Source organism: Strix uralensis, chromosome 1 (genome assembly GCF_047716275.1).
Source record: "Strix uralensis isolate ZFMK-TIS-50842 chromosome 1, bStrUra1, whole genome shotgun sequence".
NCBI classification, from domain to species: Eukaryota; Metazoa; Chordata; class Aves; order Strigiformes; family Strigidae; genus Strix; species Strix uralensis.
In genome coordinates, this window is record NC_133972.1 from 142,990,549 (window position 1) to 143,009,318 (window position 18,770).

The 18,770-nt window shown below is 40.4% G+C and overlaps 1 protein-coding gene across 2 annotated transcripts in view; it reads right to left on the minus strand.

The window, feature by feature from the left end:
* The window catches only part of ZNF704 (zinc finger protein 704), a 110,951-nt gene that overhangs the window by 17,483 nt on the left and 74,698 nt on the right, over positions 1–18,770 (minus strand). The window contains exons 4-8 of one of the 2 annotated variants that reach the window (XM_074883525.1): positions 17,264–17,496; positions 13,741–13,841; positions 11,647–11,908; positions 6,504–6,608; positions 1,014–1,108 (exon numbers count right to left, since the gene is read on the minus strand). In XM_074883525.1, the coding sequence (XP_074739626.1) occupies positions 1,014–1,108; positions 6,504–6,608; positions 11,647–11,908; positions 13,741–13,841; positions 17,264–17,496 (796 nt within the window). The remainder of the gene's footprint in view (positions 1–1,013; positions 1,109–6,503; positions 6,609–11,646; positions 11,909–13,740; positions 13,842–17,263; positions 17,497–18,770) is intronic. The other variant, XM_074883533.1, reaches the window with a different exon arrangement.

Consider the following 18,770-nt stretch of genomic DNA (forward strand, 5'->3'; position numbering starts at 1 on the left):
GCTCCTCTGCTCCAGCCAGCAAGCCTGAGCAGCAGCGCTGCAACAAGTAACCCAAGGCTTGCTATAGCAGGGCCATCTGTCCTGGCATCTTTAAATGAAACAACTGTATGGACAGAATTGTTTAATACCTGTGTTACATGCTGCATGGCACACACGGGAATTAATTGTCTGGTGATTCCCCTCTTGCATACCTATATGTTTTTTGATTGCTGAACATTCATTAATGGGCACAATCCATGAATTGGGAAGATACTAAGTTTGTTTTGTAGCATATGCAATGATCTGAGAGTCATGAAGAAAATGAAAAGCATGAAATATTCCTTTTGTCTCATTTTAAGGGACAGTCACCTTAGGACTGTGAGAAATAAGGAGTTTCTTTACTGTAATAAGCTTAGTGTCATAGTTTGATTTTTTAACATAACTTTTGGAACACTTTTAAAGCAGACTCTGGTGAAACATCCGTTAGCTTTAAGGGAAATGAATATAGCTTATGTCTAGGAAGAAAAGGTATAAAAAAACCTTTGCTTTGGTCTAATTTATTGTAAGATATGGTTTCTTATAATTCAGTTGAAGCCAGATACCATACTGACTGAATGGTGATCAACACCCAAGACAACCCAGCCTTCAGGGAAAAAAGCAAAGCCACATAATAGTTCAGGATGCTTCCTGCTGGAGCAGTGAACCTGGGCAGTGTTGCTTTACAGGGCAATTTAGACCAGCAATTTAGAACTCCAGACATGCCTGCCATAAGGCCTGCAGTTTTGCCTCACAGTCTGACTTTTCCATTTTGCAACAACTCACTTTTGCCCTGAACTTTACCTTTGATGATAATGAAAAGCAAAATAGGTCCAGAATGCTTACTCTGAAGCGTTCTAGTAAGAAACTGCCTGACAACTGCAATCACGGTTGGTGGTGTGGTTTCTCTGTTTCTTTGGCCACTGACATCTTATTTACTCAATGCCCTCCAGGTTCTGAGGCTGCTGGTCTGTCAGCAGGAGCTAATGGTCCCATACCTCAAGCCAAACGCTACTCTAGGCGGTGATGAAAGAACTGTGTGGGACTGTTTCTGCTCTCCACTCCCTGCAGGACGATTATGAGTTGGTGAGACCTGTCAATACAGACAAAAACGCTGCTTATGAAGAACATACACATAGGAATGCAGTATAAACACTTTTCCCAGAAAACGCAATTCATGAGGCACGGTGGCAAGGATACCCAGGAAAGGTTAATATAACATACACCGTAAGTTGTAGGTCTATTTAGAAAGATGACCATTTAGCATTAGGTACATTATATTAGCTCCATTTTGTTTCCCTGTACTTCCAGTCATCCAAACAGGGCAAACCAGAATACAGAGCAGCATCACTGCAGGTTTTGGGAAATACAGAAGATGCATTCATTCTTATTTAAGAACTCTGAATAGCTCTTAAGAAAACTTTCTCCAATTTAAGCAGAGAAAATAACTGGAAAAATAAACTCCGGCCTGTGCTGAGATCAATACCAATAACCCCCTATGAAATAAAGGGATTTCATGTGTTGGTCCCGTCTGTGACTTGGCACTCTGTGGAGAGACAGCCTTGGAGAAGGGGGTTTGCTGCAGGGCGGTTATGATGTGGCCCTCAAGGTTCTAACGGGAGTGCAAGGCAGCCCTTCTGATCGAGGCTGCTAACAAGATGTACTGGATTATTCCCTGTATTCTGCACTGTAAACCTTCTCAGCAGCTGTCCTCCTTTGTGAATGTTCCTAAGTGAAGGGTGTAGTTTAGTCTTATGAGACTTTCCAAATAAGCCTCCTACATGACCCTGGGGGTTGGCAACATTTTTTGAGTAATCACATGGCATAAAGCCTGGCCTTAAATAATTCCTACATTATTTACTCCTAGGGTCTTATTTTGCTGGTGGGTAAAGGCCACAACCACTTTACATCTGAAACACCAAAAAAAATTTATGAACACTTATGTTTTGTTATGTACAGAATGCAGCAAGCTTCATTGGGGCATCTGGTGCACGGAGTCACTGCCTCCTGCAGCCAGGAACTGCAGATATTGTCATAGCTCCCTGCATTGCTATGACTCTTCGCTCCTGCCCTTTTGAAGTCTCCTAATATCTGGAAGAATAGGAACCAACCTGACTTAAAGAGAGTTACTGAATGTGCTTTGATTTTTGATATAAAGTCTATTTTATAGCTACTCCACAGTAGCAAAAAACTAATACCTGTAATGGAGTGCAGACACTCTTTCAACTTTTACTCTTGGCTGGTAACTACAGAAATTTCTGATATAACTGCATGCACAGCTCATACTCTGAACAAGTTTAGACCATTATTGATACATGAAATATATCCCCAAAACTTGCAAGAAATTTCCTCTCTCTGCTTGCTTACCTGAAGTCATGTTTTACACATCCAGAAACCACACTAGCTCCTTCGGTCCTATCACTCCAGAATATTGAGGGCAGCTTATTGTCTACTACTTTTTTTCCTATCTTTTATCAACCACTTCTCTTGTTTTACCCAAGAATGACTGAAACACTGAAGACAAAATGCAAAGCAATAACACTTTTCTAGTCTTTGGCATTTACCACACACTACATGGTTTTCCAGTCATTGCCAGCAACCAGAGATCTCCAGTCAATTCTGCTAGACTTAAACATTTTAAAAAACAGAATTTTTTTGTATCTACCACTATTAATTGATACTCAACATATTCCTTGGTTATCACTGAACAAAAAAGTACTTTGATAGCCTCCTATGTTATAAGCAGTTATCCTGATTGCTTCCAAATACAGAACAGGCTTGAGCAGTAATTGCAGCGCACAGACTGCATCTCCCCTCACATTCTCCAGAGAGGGTCTCTTCACAATGGTTTCCACAGATTGGCATACCAAGGCAGCTAAACTGCACTGAAGTTGAGCTTTAGTGTATTTTGATACACTTTGCAGCAGGTCTAAACAATACCAGTTAGCTGTACTCCTTTGTAGGCGACACTAAGAGCAGATTAAGAGGAGGACATGAGAATGCAATCCTTGCCCTCAGATTCTTTTCACATTTGAAGTGTTGCCTAACACAGAGAATTAATGTGAAACTATAGTGTTTGTTTGAAGCAAGGACGTGGAGTTTCCAGTTACATCTCCTGGGGGAAACTGCGGTTACAGAGAAGATTTGTGATCTGTAAACACCAGATTATCAAACTTAAAGACCTTCTTCCCTCTTCAACCTTTTTGGGTCTTATGAGCAGGTAGGTAAAAATCAGTATCACACAGCAGAGATCATGCTGGCATTCAAGAAGACTTATCCTACATTACATAAAAGTGGAACTATATGGTCATTATGTTAAGTCTTCCAGTACCAAGAAATACAGACTCCACCGTTGTTCATCCCACCTACACCATTTAATTTGTCCTCCTCATACATCCCCGTGACATGCCTTATTTTTTTGCCTAGTTCAGTCTCAAGTGGTGGAGTAGAGCAAACACGAACTTGTCCTTTCTGCTTCATGCAGAGAATTGCACCTAGCAATGACCCACAGCTGTGCCAACACTCAACCTTCTCTTGCCCCTGCAAAGTTATCTGGGGAAAACAGGAGAAAAAGTGTATTTCCCATCTGCCTTGGGAATCTAACTTATGCATGACTCAGAGCACAAAATGTTAAGGACTTGGGAGACTCCCCTAATTCTCCTCCTTTACGACTACAAGACTTTTAGATAAATGCCTACAGTTTGAAGCTGTGAATACCTAAAGCAGCCACATACTGAACCCCAACCGATCCAGCTGTCTGTACAGCTTGTTTTGAGGCACTTAGGAACTTGTTGATAAGCACACTCATGTTCACAACGGCTTTTTGGTGCTGCTCTGCTAAAGGCTGCCTGAAAGCGAGGACTTAATGCAAGTCATGACGTCTGTCTGAACACCCCACTTCCGAGGACAGCAAACAGGGAGTGCTCAGCGCCATCAAAATTCAATGTCCAGGGGAATGAATGGGGAAACAGACGTCAAAAAAACCCACAAAAAAAGACTATTTTGAAATTTCATCTCTCTTGTGGACTTAACTGCTGACATAGAGGCCTAGAAAGGAGACTGTTCAAAACCAGGATTAAACAGCCCTCTAACAGGTCAAGGACAGAACGGCCCCATTCCAACATCACTAGTAATGTGAAGAAATGCACAGACCTACACACTTTTGCAAATCTGTAGCTAATCCTTTCCTGCTCAGTGGTTTGTCCAGGCCAAAGAAGTATCCCAAAGCCATTTTAGAAAACTGCTTGAATAAGTATCCAGGGTCAGGCAAAAAGTAATGGTTTGGAGTTACTCTCTGAAGTTCCCTTGGGTGCTACAAATATGCACCTAATCTCAGGGACCATGTATGTATACAACTGCAGGAGTTTACAGTATGCTGGCTTTGTCACACAGTCTGGGCTTAAATAAACCTCATAAGAGAAGGAGAAAGTCTCCTATACTATAGCTTTCCTAAAGTAATTGCACTCAGTGTAAGGGTGGGAATTGACAGTGCCCTGTTTTTGTAAGGCCATATCTAATTTACTTTGAAAGAGGAGAAAATAAACTTTCATTTAATATACATCACCTGCCATTTGCACCCTGACTGCACATAATTCTTCACTGCCTTTGTAATTCATAAATGATCTCACTGATGACAGAATAGTCAAATGTGAGCAAACCTAGAAGGTCTTTTTTTTTTTTCTTTTTTTTTTTCTCTCCTAAACAGCCTTATAGATGTTGTTAGACAGAGAGAGTTATAAAGGCAGTTCATATGGTTCCCTGAGCGGTTCATAATTCTGACATCATTATTGCTTATCCAGGTTTCTGTATTGGCATTATTTTTCAATTGTACTTAAATCATTGGTATCTCCATACAATTCTCAGAAAGTGATCTGGCATTTCTTAAATTCTTTTGAGAATTCTCAACTCTACAGCCACAGATCAACATTGTTGCTCGAACAAGTAAAATCAACACATACGTGTCTAATCCTGTCCTCTTAAGTGTCTGATTTACAATGTGGCTAATTGCATTTTTAGATTCCCAACACTCCTGGCACCAATTTTTGCTACTCCACAAAAGGAGCCAGTTCCATAATTACTCCATATCAACCCCATTGTTGGGAAATCAAATTCTCGAGGTACTTCATGGATAGCACGCTCTGTCAAGGCACTCTTGTTGAAATTGCTGCCAGCGTGATGTCTTTTCACTGTTAGTTGTTCCTTGATGGAATTTAATAAATATTCATTGGCAGAGTGCAGTGTAATTGATTCAGCCACTTTCATTTTTTATCAGCCCTGCAGGATGCCACAGCCTCTGCAGAAAATCTCCAAGATTTGCCAAAGGTTGACAGTAAGAAGCTTTGGAGATTCACTTGGTGAAGGGAGGAAAATAGTATCGCTTATCACCATGTCTAATATTCACTGTCAGGAAAAAAAAAAAGCTATATGGTTCTCTGGATGAGCAATATGCCTTATATAACTACACTTTAAAAATTCATAAATTCATAAAGTGTAATATTGAATGAGATGTTATGATTTAAAAAAGGTTTATGATTAGAGAATATAAATTTATACTGAAAAATGCTTTCCAATAAAAATTAGGATACATTACATTAATATTTATTATACAGAAGATTTTCCACTACTCCTAAATAGTGATTTACATTTACTTTTCGTATTCACTATGCTAGGCTCTAGAAGCATAATCCCTTTGAACTCTTCATAAAGGTTTTTAACTCCCCCTACAGTATCCACACCTATACTGCGTTACTGGAAGTCTATGATTAAGTAAACGTTGCATTTCTGCAGTCCTGTTCATGAAATTAGGCCTTGTACACCAGCTTTTTTGAAGAAAGGGTCAGAGTTGAGTTTACATCTAATACATACGTCTAATACATCTTCATTAAGAAGTTGTCAAACTGCAGTATGTATTAATATTAAAATGCAGTATGTATTGAACATATTTTCTATATAGAACAACAATTTTCTGCTATCAATAGGGGCTACATATATGTAGCCTCCTAGAATCAGACTTTCCATTTCATCTTATTGTTTCTTCCAGTTGCCTTTTAAATATGCTTAATCTTCAGAGTTCATTTAGGTAACAGCCCTACTGCTTGAACCCAATTAGCCTGTTAGCATAACCATCATCTCACTGATTTTCCATCTAATTTTGTAAGAAATCTCTTAGTGGCACAAAAAGGAGTGTATAGTGCCAGACTCTGCACCTACCAGAATGTTCTTTTATAAGCATACAGTTAAAAAAAAAATATATACATTATAGATCCAATTCTCTACTTGTAGATACTGCTGCAAAAAAACCCCAAACTGTACGGAATTAAAGAGACTGGCAAAAGTGCTAAAATCAGCCATGCTGGCAAACTGAAGCATATATTTAATTTATTTTCGGTATCTGTTATGTCAAATTTACTTCTATTGTGAGACCCTGTAAAACAAAACGAGAAGTTCTAAAAACTTATTATTTCTTTCTTTTTTTCTCATTCACTTACTGGAATGCCAGTGAAGGTAACTGGAGGCGACTGCCAAGAGATGCTAAAGCTACTGCCATTGGGAGTGAATTTTGCTGACCCTGGAATGTTCACCGGAGGAGTGGCCTGTGTGAAAAGAAAATATTATTCCAGTAAGAAGAACCATTCCTCTTCCAAAGCATTTCAAGGGATCTTTCACTCCTTGAAACTGTAATCTACGAGACACTTTCCGAGGTGGAAAAAACTGCATGGTGACAAGCATTTTATCCTTATGAGAGGGATAATCATGGATAAGTCAGTAAGGAAGGGTATATATATCACTGTTCTTAAAACCTTGTTTAGAGAAAGACGATAGCTCTCACAAGAATCCAAGTAAAACCCTTAAAAGCTAGATCTGATAGAAAATGACACAAAAATCAAACATCATATGCAAATAATTTTTAAAATAATGCCAGCTAGCAGCACAAAATATTACAAATGATCACCTGTACCACAGTGATAAACACGGCAGTATTTAAACTGATGGCAGCTGGTTGAAACAACTGAAGACTGGATAGAGAGGCTTCTCATGCAGTAGGGTTAACGATCAACAGTAAGGGTTAGCCATTCCTCATTTATCAGATACATGCTAAGAATCGTCCCCATTAAAACAGTCTCTCCTATTAAAAACAAGGAGCTGAAAATCATCCTTGGGATTCAAAAAACAGCTCTTAAAAGACTAAGTTAAAGCAAATATTTGAAGGACCCCTGGGCCCCTTGAACTCTTACGTTCTTCCCATTTGGGCTGTAATACCCTGTGCTGCCCTAGGGTGCAATACTTGATAATCTGAGCTCAGAGCGTTGAGCATCTTTCATCTTGTGCCTTCCCTCTGGTTTTCTCACCGGGTTATGAGCCCTCAGGGATTCTTCCATGCCCCTTTTTGAATCCCATTTAATTTACAGAGTCAGGAAATTCATACCTTTGCAGTTACGCTGCCTAGCAGGAGTGTGAGTAGCCACCGTGAACACAGGCTCCCTTTTACTCTTGAATTTCAAGCTTTCACCACAAAAAAAATCTCCTTGGTTTAAACTTATAAAGAACCCACTATTAAAAATGAGTTTTTACTTCTGCCTTTCAGTTGCCTGCACCTGTCAATAACGCAATACACTTATTTTAAGTAGTGGTTGTGTTTAAGGCTGCTGAAGTTGTCTCACTGCTTTGGGGAAGTGAGCGCTTCCCTGAGCCGCCAGTCAGAGAGGAGTGATGACAAACTACGACCTGATAGTCCCCATTAAAGATAATCTTCAGAGTAAACAAGTGCTGAAGCAATCCCCTGGAGTCTCTCCAAGGAAAAGAAACAGAGACCACCGGATGCCTCTGTTACGGCAGCGATGCTCTGTGGGCTGCCGAGCCTGCTGACAGCTCCAAGAGAATCCACACAGACATGCGGAACAAACGTTCACTGAGCTCCATAAAATATAAAAACCTCGCTGAAAGGCATCAAGAAAAATTTGGCAACTCCAGATGGTACCAGTAGTGCTTCATTACAACCCTGTTCAAACGGAAAGGAGTGAATGACCACAGCACTCCTGTCAGTAAGGACTGGAGGCAGCTGGTTGGGCAGCGAGGTGGCAGTGCCTCTGCTCAGCGTCCCACCAGGATATCAGCTCAAAGCCAGGCTTAGCATGGCAACTTCCTCAGATATTCAAATAAGACCCACAAGGGAAATCCTAGATGCTGAAAGAGCCCGCCTGTAGTTTCTCTGTAGCTAAATTTAACAGGTACAGGCACTAGTTTCATAATGAAACATGAAGTGTGAGAACCTTAAAATTGCTGTAATTTGCAATTGCCTAAAATACCACGGTGCTCAATTATTTTTTCTCAGTGCCTAAATATCTACCTCAGACATGATCAGATTCAGACAGACAATCACCTTGTTCATTTGTTTCCCAGACATGCACCTTTGCTCATCAAGCACAGTCACCTTTTTCACGCTAACATTTTAGACCATCTCTTCCATAACGTAAGCAACCATAACATTACAATGAACTGAAGAGTTTCTATACCCCAATCTCACTTTGCTTTAGAGACCTCTATCTAATTCCCAATCAAAATGTATTAAAGGATAATATATAATTACTTATTTGTGCCAACACTGCCCTTATATCTGAAATAGCACATGCTTGTCCTCTTCCCCTCTCACGTTTGTTCTCTCACTTTCTTCCCAGGCAGCAATCCCATCCTCTCCTCACCCCTGCTTTGCCCGAGCTGTCAGTCTCTGGCCTGGAGAGGCCCTCAGTATCCTCCCTGCCCTCCCTCTGCACTCTGATTGCCTTCTTTCTACCTCTTCAAATTGGAGCCCATCACACTTGGAACTTGGTTGACCAGAACTCTACTCAGGATCTCTGTTGAAGTTATCCGGGGGTCTTGTACAACAGCATTAAAAATCCCCATCTCTCCTAGATATTTCTTACCCAAGAAAGCTGATGACTTCATTTTTTTTCCCCTTCACATCTCTATTGTTGTTGGCTCACGGTCATACTGTGCTTGATTAATGAACATAGGTTTCCACCTCACATAATTTTCTAACTACCCCAGTTTATAGCAGAAAAATCTCATTAGTTCCTAAGGTGCAGGACTTTGCATGTTCTGCCATTAAATTGCACCCAAAACCTGTTATTCTTAAGATCACCCAGTCATGTAAGCATGATACATAAATCCCTGTACAGCTGACATCTCCTGAGTTTGTTATCAGCAAAGTTTATTAGAGTATTTGTGTAGTACCAAAATGATTTAATGAAAATGAGATCAGGCCCCAGAACAGCTTTTCATTCAATTCCGCTAATAACATTCAATAGCCCTTTCAAAATAACTCACTGCTGCTCTCCCTGACTCCCCAGCTCTCCTACACTAAATTTAATCTCGAGCCTAATAACTGCCTGTATGTTTCAAGATCAAATGCTCTCCTCGAATCCAAAGGGATTTGTTCTTCTGTACTGCTTCTTCACTGTTTACAAAGCTACCTTGTCCAAGGAAGATGTTAGACTGTTCTAGCATAGTCATTCTTTGGAGTTCCTCCATTGCAGTTCACCTCATTTGCTGTACTTTCCACAATTTCTTCAATTATTCTTCTAAATCTTTCCTCATCCATAGGACTGGGTCAGAGAAGAGAGTCAGGACTTGCCTGCTCGCTTCCTCTTTACACCTTTCTTACTTACACGTATTCTATTTGCCATTTTCCAGTCATACAGGAAATGGCAATTAACAGACCTGTTTAGAATTCTTACGATCCGGCTTTGGGTTCTATATTTTTTTCCCTTTTTTAACAGGAATCCTGGGATGGACATTATTCAGCCTCCCTTATCTGAGTTCCTTGAGCTGAGAATTTTGCCTCTTCACTCCCAAAGAAGTAATTTGCACTTTCATGCTCTCATTCATATAAGAAATTGTCTTCATCACTACATTCCCATTCAATACTTTGTTTCAGTTTTGATGCAGATAATATCCGAAGTAAAAAAAGTTTTGAGATTCTGTACGTGGCTCATTACAGCAACCAAACTACAGGAAATATGGTGGTATTCAAGATGCTGTCTTCACCTTCTCTGCTATTCCCTTTTACACAACAGATTAGTCACAAGAACGCTTAAATGCTGTAAGTGAAAGCTGGGCTCAATTCCTCCTCTTGCTGGTGAGAGTTGAATCTCCACCTTGCCTTCTGGAGAGTGCTGCTTTTTCTGGGCTAGAGGGACCCTAGTACAGGATGCCACTGACCTGCTCTGCAGAAGCTACCTCCTTCGCAAGGACAACCTGAATGCTCAAGCAGGGACCCTGCCTCCTGCTTCCACCTAGAAAGCCTTGCACAGCGCGGGCTGTGTCACTCCTCGCTGATGAAATGAAGTATTGAAACCAGCGCAACTTGGAAAGGAGAGACGGCTCAGACACTTGTAGTCTCATGTTGTGGAATACATCAACTCAAATCCAATTCAAGCGGCTTAAACATTTGAACTAGGATTTCCTTAGGCAAGTGCTTTACTCAAAGGCTACTTATAAAAAAGCATCAAGCAAAACTCCAGATTGCAGGGAAGACTGTCACGACTGCAAATGTCAAATGAAGTGAGACTCTTCTCAGCAGCCTAGACTTGGTGCCTCACTCTCTGAGGGCAGGGCTTAAGCTAGACTGAGAAGAAAGTCTTTCTCCTAGCTGGCTCAATCAGTCCCCAGGTTGGTGTGCTACCGGATGCAGCTCCCACCTGAGATGCCAAGCTTCCGTCCATGCTTTCCAACGTGCACGAGAGTCTAAAACAAGCTTGTGAACTCTGTGTGGTTCCCTCTGCCCTTTTAGTGGGTCTGCTCCAGACACACAACAAAAATGTTTCATCCGCACAATGCTGTATATGAAAGTTATTACATCTGATAAATTTAACAGAGTTTAATTATCCGGTGCATACGCAGGTCATGAACTACACTACTTCAAAGCCTCTAGTCTTCTTTTCTCATATGGTATCCAGACCAAAACATGTCAAATTTTAGTGCACTTTCAAAATTAATGCTTTCTGTCTGAACTTAGTTGGAAGTTTTTGAAACAGCAGGTTTTGGATCTGATTGGATTTTTGCCATTTGCAAAGCATTACCTCTAAGAGTAGGAGGATACCATATATGCCTTTTCATTGTTCCTGCTCTACTTCACGTATGCAAACTGACATCTCACACTGTACAAATAAAGGAAATGAATTGTTTCTGGCATCCCTTGAGTACTTGCCTACAGACACATCCACTACAATCAGAGCTGAAAGGAAGACTCTGGGAGGGATCTGGCTGCCTGAAGAAGAATTTTTACAATGCAGGAGACCACATCTGAGCATGTCACCTTGAGCTCTCCTCATGCTCAGTGGAGAATTAACTGATGTAGAGATACACAGAACAACTGTTCTCAAACTACTGTGTGTGGCTGGATAATAGCACCCCAAAATCCACCAGCTGTGGTGGGAGCACAAACAAACAAACAGCTAGCTCAGAAGCAGACATCTAAATTTAAATGAGATGAACTCCCTGGGTTGTCCTGAAAACTTATCAACTCATTAAAACTACACTTGGCTTTTTAAAATCCAAACATTGTCATCTGACATTTCTTTATACATTAATGACATTAGTGTAATCAATGGAGTTCACTCTCACTAGCATTACCTGGTAAGCATGGTCTGTGTGTACGAGGTAGAGGTTGGTAGGAGCTGAGCGGCTCAGAGGTGTCATCAATTTAGTCTCAGTTTTGGCACAGGAAGTTTCAGGACGGATTGCGTCTTGGGTGGGAAAGGAAGGAGGAGATGCTAAAGATGGAGAGACTGGGGAAAGACTGCTTAAGCCATCAGCTACTGAGTCCGTGTTGAGCCTGATTTCTGTATAGTAAAAATCCTCCTCTCCATCACTGTAGTCAGACTCTCCTACACGTCTGTATCGAGACAAAGAATAAAGGACGATTAAATGAAAGCAAGAACCCCAAGGTAAATTTTAAGTTCTAGATGCATGAGAAAATATATTCATACTGTCAATAAATTAGTATTCCTAGTTACAACCCTACCTACTTTATCAGCATTCTGGCTGCAGGGATGGGGGAGAGGAAAAGAAAATAATCTTGTCTGAAGGGAAAAGAAGTAGGAATTAGGTTATTTTTCTCTCTGTGTTATTCTTGATTAATTCTTTGACCTTGGAGTAGATGTTTAACTTCTATGCTTCAGCTTAAATATCAGTTTCTCATTCCTAACTATTGCAGTTAACAGGAATCTTAACGCACTTTGACTTTCAGAAATGATGGAGCAGCCACAGAAGGGTGGGTAAATATAACAAACACAGGCAAGATATACTTCACGGATGTTATGGCAAAAAATATGTAGATCTTATTGTAGGTTACTTAATTAAACCAAATATGGTTATGGCTGTGATTCACTGTAACTTTACTTGGTGTAACAGAAGAACCTGCTAAAAAACAGTCTCACTGTACAACTCACTTAGACACATGTAGAGAAAGGACATACATGTGCTGGCTTGCCAATGCAGGACTTTCTGGTCTTACTCTCCAGAAGCAGACTTACTGAAGGAGAACATGTGAAAGGTTTAACTGCCCCTGCATCCATGGCACTATCTGCTGTGTGTTTGAGTGCAAGTGCTCAAAACCCAAAACCAGGCCCTAGCCAGTTCTTCAGCCTGCTTGCCTCTACCTGTGGTCCTTTCACCACCTTACTTAATAGAACTCGTTGAGAGAGCACAGGTTCAGCAGGTTTGAAAGGCTCTACCAGCAGTACCATCCATCAGACTGCAGCCAGTCATTCACCAAAACTCCTCTCTCCGTCAAAGTTACAAACTCCAAATTCCAACAAAGTTCTGCCATTTACTTCTCCCTCTCCTGTGACACGAAAAGGATGTCCCCATAACATAGAGGGCAAAGCAACATTCGTAACTGCATTTTGAGAGAGATTTTCTGTTTCTGATAGCCTCACTCTTCAGAGCTTAAACCAACAGCAATTACTATGACCTTTGCAAGACTATCCTGAGATCCACACCAGACTACTTCCTCATGGTCACTTTAATTTTTAAGCACAGGGTAACATTTTTTTATGTTTCCACATACCTAACAGGTGAAGACCATGAGTCCCCACTGTAACTGTGTATGAGACAGCTAGATCACTCGGCAACTTGCACAGGAGATTTCAGCTGCAAACTAAAGCTCCAAAACTAGCTTGTGTCATACAAGATCCATTCACTTTTGCTTCTAGTCCAAGTAACATAGACATGGAATTGCAGCTCAGTTTCTTTTTCATAGGTTTCTCGGGGTTTTTGGGTTTGGGGTTTTGTTTCTGTGGGGTTTTTTGCGTTAATTTGATTTAGAACTGGCACAAGCACCCGATCTGATGGGAAACAAGGCTGGAAAGTATTCATGCAAGACCCTGAAACCTGCTGTCTTTTGCACAGCATCAGCCTGGACATGAGGTGCAGACAGCACATATGAAGTAAGCGCCACTGAGCTGCGTGGCTGTTAGGGAAGTGCAGTGTGACCTAGAGCTGTATTTGACCTTCTAGCAAAGTTCACAAAAGTTCAGGGAAGAAAGTGCCTCACTGTTTGAGTATGTTCTCATTTACCTTGACGTACTACTCCACAATTTCCTCAGAAACCTAGGGATCTAAGACAGAAAAGCCAAGGACAATCCAGTTCATCTCCCCAGCCAAGTGTGACTGCTCCCCTTCTATACCAAACCCTTTAGACTTTTGAAAAGACTGCTTTCTTACCCAAGGTGAATGGTCCGTATGTGTTTCTGAATCCCTGCAGCTGTGCTCAGTACCTTCCCACAGTTTTTCCACAGGCATTTGAACATCACCTTCATGGAGTTCTGAAAATAATGAGTAAAGCAACATTAGTTGTGTGGAAGATAGAAAGAAAACCAAACCACACAAAACAGATACACAGTTACAAAACACTGTGAAGGTTCAAAGCTTCCACCTCCAAACCTGTAATGATGTAATAGTCTCTGTCAACAGTGTCATCCTACTGAACTCAACAGAATCCCAGTGAAAAGCTTCAGGAGCAGCTTGTGACAAAACTCTACCTCTCTTCACTTTTTTGCATGGCTTTTTCATATGCAAGTTCCAGTTTCTGTCTCCCCACTAAAGAAGTTAGACATAAAAACTTCCTACACTTCTTTGGAGCCTTTCAAAGAACAACTGATAAGGACTTCTCACTTAATGCAAGGCATCTTCTTAAATTAAGGTCTTCCTGCTCGTGAATTTTGCAACACATAAAAAATACTGTGCCAGAAAACTGTAGCTTCTGCTATGACAATATTCACCCATGAGCTGGCAAAACATGCTTTTATTTCATTCAGAAGCTGTTGTGACCCTTACTTGGACAAGAGAATGAGAAGCCATCTGGCTGTGTTCAACATTTTCAAAAGAGTATGTGTATAATCTCATTTTAATATTCTTGTTATATTCTTTAATATAACTTCATTGGCCTAAAATAATTGTTTTAGAGCATAGCCAACAAAGCTATAACCATCCCAATCTTCAGTATTTTGAGGACTCTGGAGAAAACTAGTCTTAATTTAAAGCACAGTATGTGGTAACAAACAACACAGATGTTGCAGAACTGTATAGATTTTTTTAAAAGCTAATTTTACTCCAAAATGAAACCTACTTTATAAATTTTAAATTAAAAAAAAATCTAAATAATTTGTACTTCTCAAAAATAAATCTCTATTATTACAGAACACATTATTAAAGAAAACATGAGGAAGATCTTCAAAATAGTGTATTATTATCTTATAATTTTAGTTACATGTAAGATTAAATGAATATATTCATATAAGGCTTGTTGAAAAAAAAAATGGAACAAGCACGTCCATAAGTTAAGTACATGCTTCACTGTGTCTTGAATGAAATTTGAGTTGGTGTTTTTTTCCATTTGGACCCTTTGGAACTGCATGCCAGTAGATGGCAAGTTTCAGCATTTGCTAGAAAGATGATGATTAGAATATATTTTTAAAAAATCTCAGTTGATGGGCTTTTTAAAATACAAGTTGATTTTAGTAGCATGTCCTCATAGTTGGCAGTCTAACATCTCCTGTTTGAAAGTATGGATGCTAAGGGCTTTAAGATTTGAGGTACCTGGTCATACTGTTTATATGAAAACCTTCTACTTTGGAATAAGTCACACACAAATTCCCCCTATATTTTTTTTATCTGATAATACAACTACCATTCAAATAGATACAGAACTCTTTTTTCCTAAAATAGAATATAATCTATCTGGCAATTCTGATAGATACATTTCTTACTTCTACACTATAATACTAAATACTATCATCAGCTCAAAAAACCACAACCAACCATGGGGACAAGATGAAGACCATGCTTATCATTTACATCTTAGGAGTTCTGATATGACATCAGGAACACAGAATGGTTTAACATCAATCTCCAGTTTGATGGTCAAACCAGCCTCCTAGCCCCACTGTGGTTTTGGCTTTATTGTCAGTACTAGGAGTCTGCAAAAAACCATGCAAACCATATGAAATCTCACTCAGTAGAAATACAGAACATAAACAATGCTTCCATTTCTGACTAGTCAAAAAATTGCCTAATCAGGCTTAATGTTTTATTTAAGAAAATAATGGAACATAAATGGTTTGGGGAGGAATAACTACATTAGTGGAAACTTTTAAGAAAACAACTTTAAGGCGAAGTGGTTGCTAAACATGACATTTTCCAAATATGAAATGGAAGAAACTTTAATGAGTAAAAGTGAGGTTATCGATCACTCTATTTCCAAGTTTATTCCTTCTGATTTTTGCAGCCCTGAAGAAGAAATAACCTGAACATTTTTATTTCAGCTTCTAAAGGTGCGAAGCTGTACTTAGATTCTAAGTACCATGCTGGGGCCAGAATAAAAAAACCTGCAGGAAACACAGTTCATTTATAAAACAAATTTTGGCAGGTAATGTTATTTATTTAAATTAAATATTTCCCATACAGAGCAAAATCCCTGCAAACCAGAACAGATAGCGTAATACATTGGTGGTGGGTACATAAATAGAAATATTCAAAGACAACTTGTAAAACAAAGATGGCAGCTGCAAATCCATCTGTCTCATCACAGCTGAGCAATAAGAGCGATGCTAATAAGCTGAGCTTTAACTGAGAAGTAAAAGGCAAACCAGCACACCTCTGCATTCCCACTCCTCCTGTCCCACCCCCCCCCAAAATCATCTCTGTCTTTAGTTTACAGTCAGCTCTAACTTCTAATTTATTATAACAAAGGTGTCCTCCAAAATTTTTTTTTTCCTTTTTAGCAGGAAGCACAAACATTTTACATCCCTCTCCCACAAACAAGGGCAGAACAGTGTGGGTGAGCAAATAAGCAACTTCTGGAGCAAAAGGGTAAATCTGAACAGGTTTAAACAGTCATTAAAACTTCTTCCTGCTGGTGATGAAGTAATTAACTATCTCAGACTGAGCCAGAAACAAAGTCACTAAGGAGAATAAATTCTCTGGTTTTACTCCTTACAAAAAGCCCTTTTTCATCTTGCTATGTAAAATCTGTCCTGTTTCATTGGGAGGGAAGAAAACTTGGACTAGTGCCATCTCTTTGTTTTCTTTTTCTTTGAGAAGAGCTTGCCTGCTAGCATAACATTGCTTGTTTGGGGTTAGTTTTGGACTTTTTTTCTTTTTTTTACACTGTGTTTTATTTAGACTGCTTTTGCACTCCTACCAAGGATAAATTTGGCCACTGCTAATACTGTATCAAAAGCCATCAGGTTTGATCTCTCTCTCTTTTTTTTTCACTCCATATGTTTGCGCAGAGAAAGCTTCACAGTATTAAGGTATCTGACATGCTGTCAGACAAACAGCATTTTCAGGGAACAAAAACTATTAAGGCCATATCCAGTTTCTGTGATGACATGTAAAGGCTGCCTGTTGCATCCTGCATACAAAGGATTTGCCAAAGTAGGACAGAAATCCCTTCAATGGCCAGAGGCAACACCTTCTGGAAATCACTTCAGTGTTTTCTGAGCAGGAGGCTCTGTAGAACCTCACCATCTGCCAGAAAATATGTGGTGCTGATGGCAGCATGTGTGTGCAGTAGGTGACTAGGTTGAATGAGATACAGTGACTAGGCTAAGTACCTATGTTAGCTGGATGCCAAGGAGGGGATACACATACAGAGCTGTTTGGGTGACTTGTTCCCTTCTCACAGCAAAATAAGTCTACCAACATCCTAACTGCCCATGGGGATGGAATTTAACATGAGGCTAACCTTTCTCTTCCTAGGAATGGGTTCATCAAAGAGAAGGTTGCTTGTTTCAGCTTCGTCAATACCATCATCTGGCTGGGAAGGTGTTCGAAAGGCTTTGAAGCTATCAGCTGACAGAGGTGGAGATGGGGTGGATGGGTTGGACTGGTCACTGGGAGCATTCCAGCTCCAGTATCCACTGCTGCTGGTACTAGAAGGCACAAATCCTCCTTCTTTCCAAGATCCATTTAGGGATTCTGTCAAGAACAACAACAGCCATCATTACAACAGTATCATGTGTTACAGCTAAGGAGCTCTTTTATCTAAGGCTTAGATGCCATGTTGGTAATTAACTGTGCATTCAATAAAGGAAAGCAAAAGCATTGTATGTAGAGAGGACAACCACATCTATCCCATGGCACACAAATTATATATTCCACACTTGATTTTTCAGGTTTTTTTAAGAAAACAAAGTATTTTTCTAAAAAGAAATGCTAGGTTTGGAAAAATAACCTCTTCTGGGGCATAAACTGCAATAAGCAGTCAGATATTGCATGCATGATTAAGGGAAAACATTCAAATACATCCTCAACCTTCAACATGAACACATGACTGTGGTGGGGCATCAGAGCAAGCTCCAAGACACTGTACGGCCAACTGGAGATCCCCTGGGAAGGGGGACATACTCTCTGAGCCCCAGGACACTAAGTAGATCTGCAAAAACATGATCGTCATTCCAGTACTAAAACACCAAAGAAAACCATAATTACACTCTCTCTTTCCATAATCCCCCAGGGCACACGCCTCTGCCTAATCTGAATCTCTAAATGAGGTATACGTATCCTTGGAAGGATATCCCTTTTCCTTCATACAGGTGTATCGTTAGGCATCTCTTTTCAGAAGTGGGATGCACAGACGCTGGATCACCACCACACCTACTCGCTGGAGGAAGCCCTGTCTCACTGCTACAGCTCCCCTGACATTAGGTGGTAAGCAGACACTCAAACTAACAGGTTACTCTACAACACGGTGGGTGGGAGTAACAGCACTGCTTTCGCAGTCTGAGGCACGGCTGGAGCCACGTTTCATGTGCTGAGGTCCTCGGGCGTTAGACATTGGCATGTCACCCTTCCCAAGCCCTAAAGGGCTTCTGGCAGGAGAGGAGTATGTAGGTCATCAGCTCAACAAAGGTGTGGCCCGGGTGTGTCCAGCGGTGCAACCACGGGCGGCTCTGCCCAAACCTTCAGGTTCTCACAGGGCTCGGGCACACGTACAGGGACAGTATAGGTGCAGTTTCTCCCTAACTCAGGCATTGGCAGCTTTTCCCAATGACACCGTAGGTGCTTGTGTAATAACCGACTTTGGAGTTGGCAAGCAAATAACATCTTATCTGTTCATGAAACGTTATTTAAGTGTGAGACAGGAGTCTTTTCAAGTCAGCACCTGCCTTTCAGAGTTCTGCAGAAGTCACTCCTTCATTCCTTCTCAATTTCTTACAGATAAATTTAACTAATGACATCAGCAAGAAAAT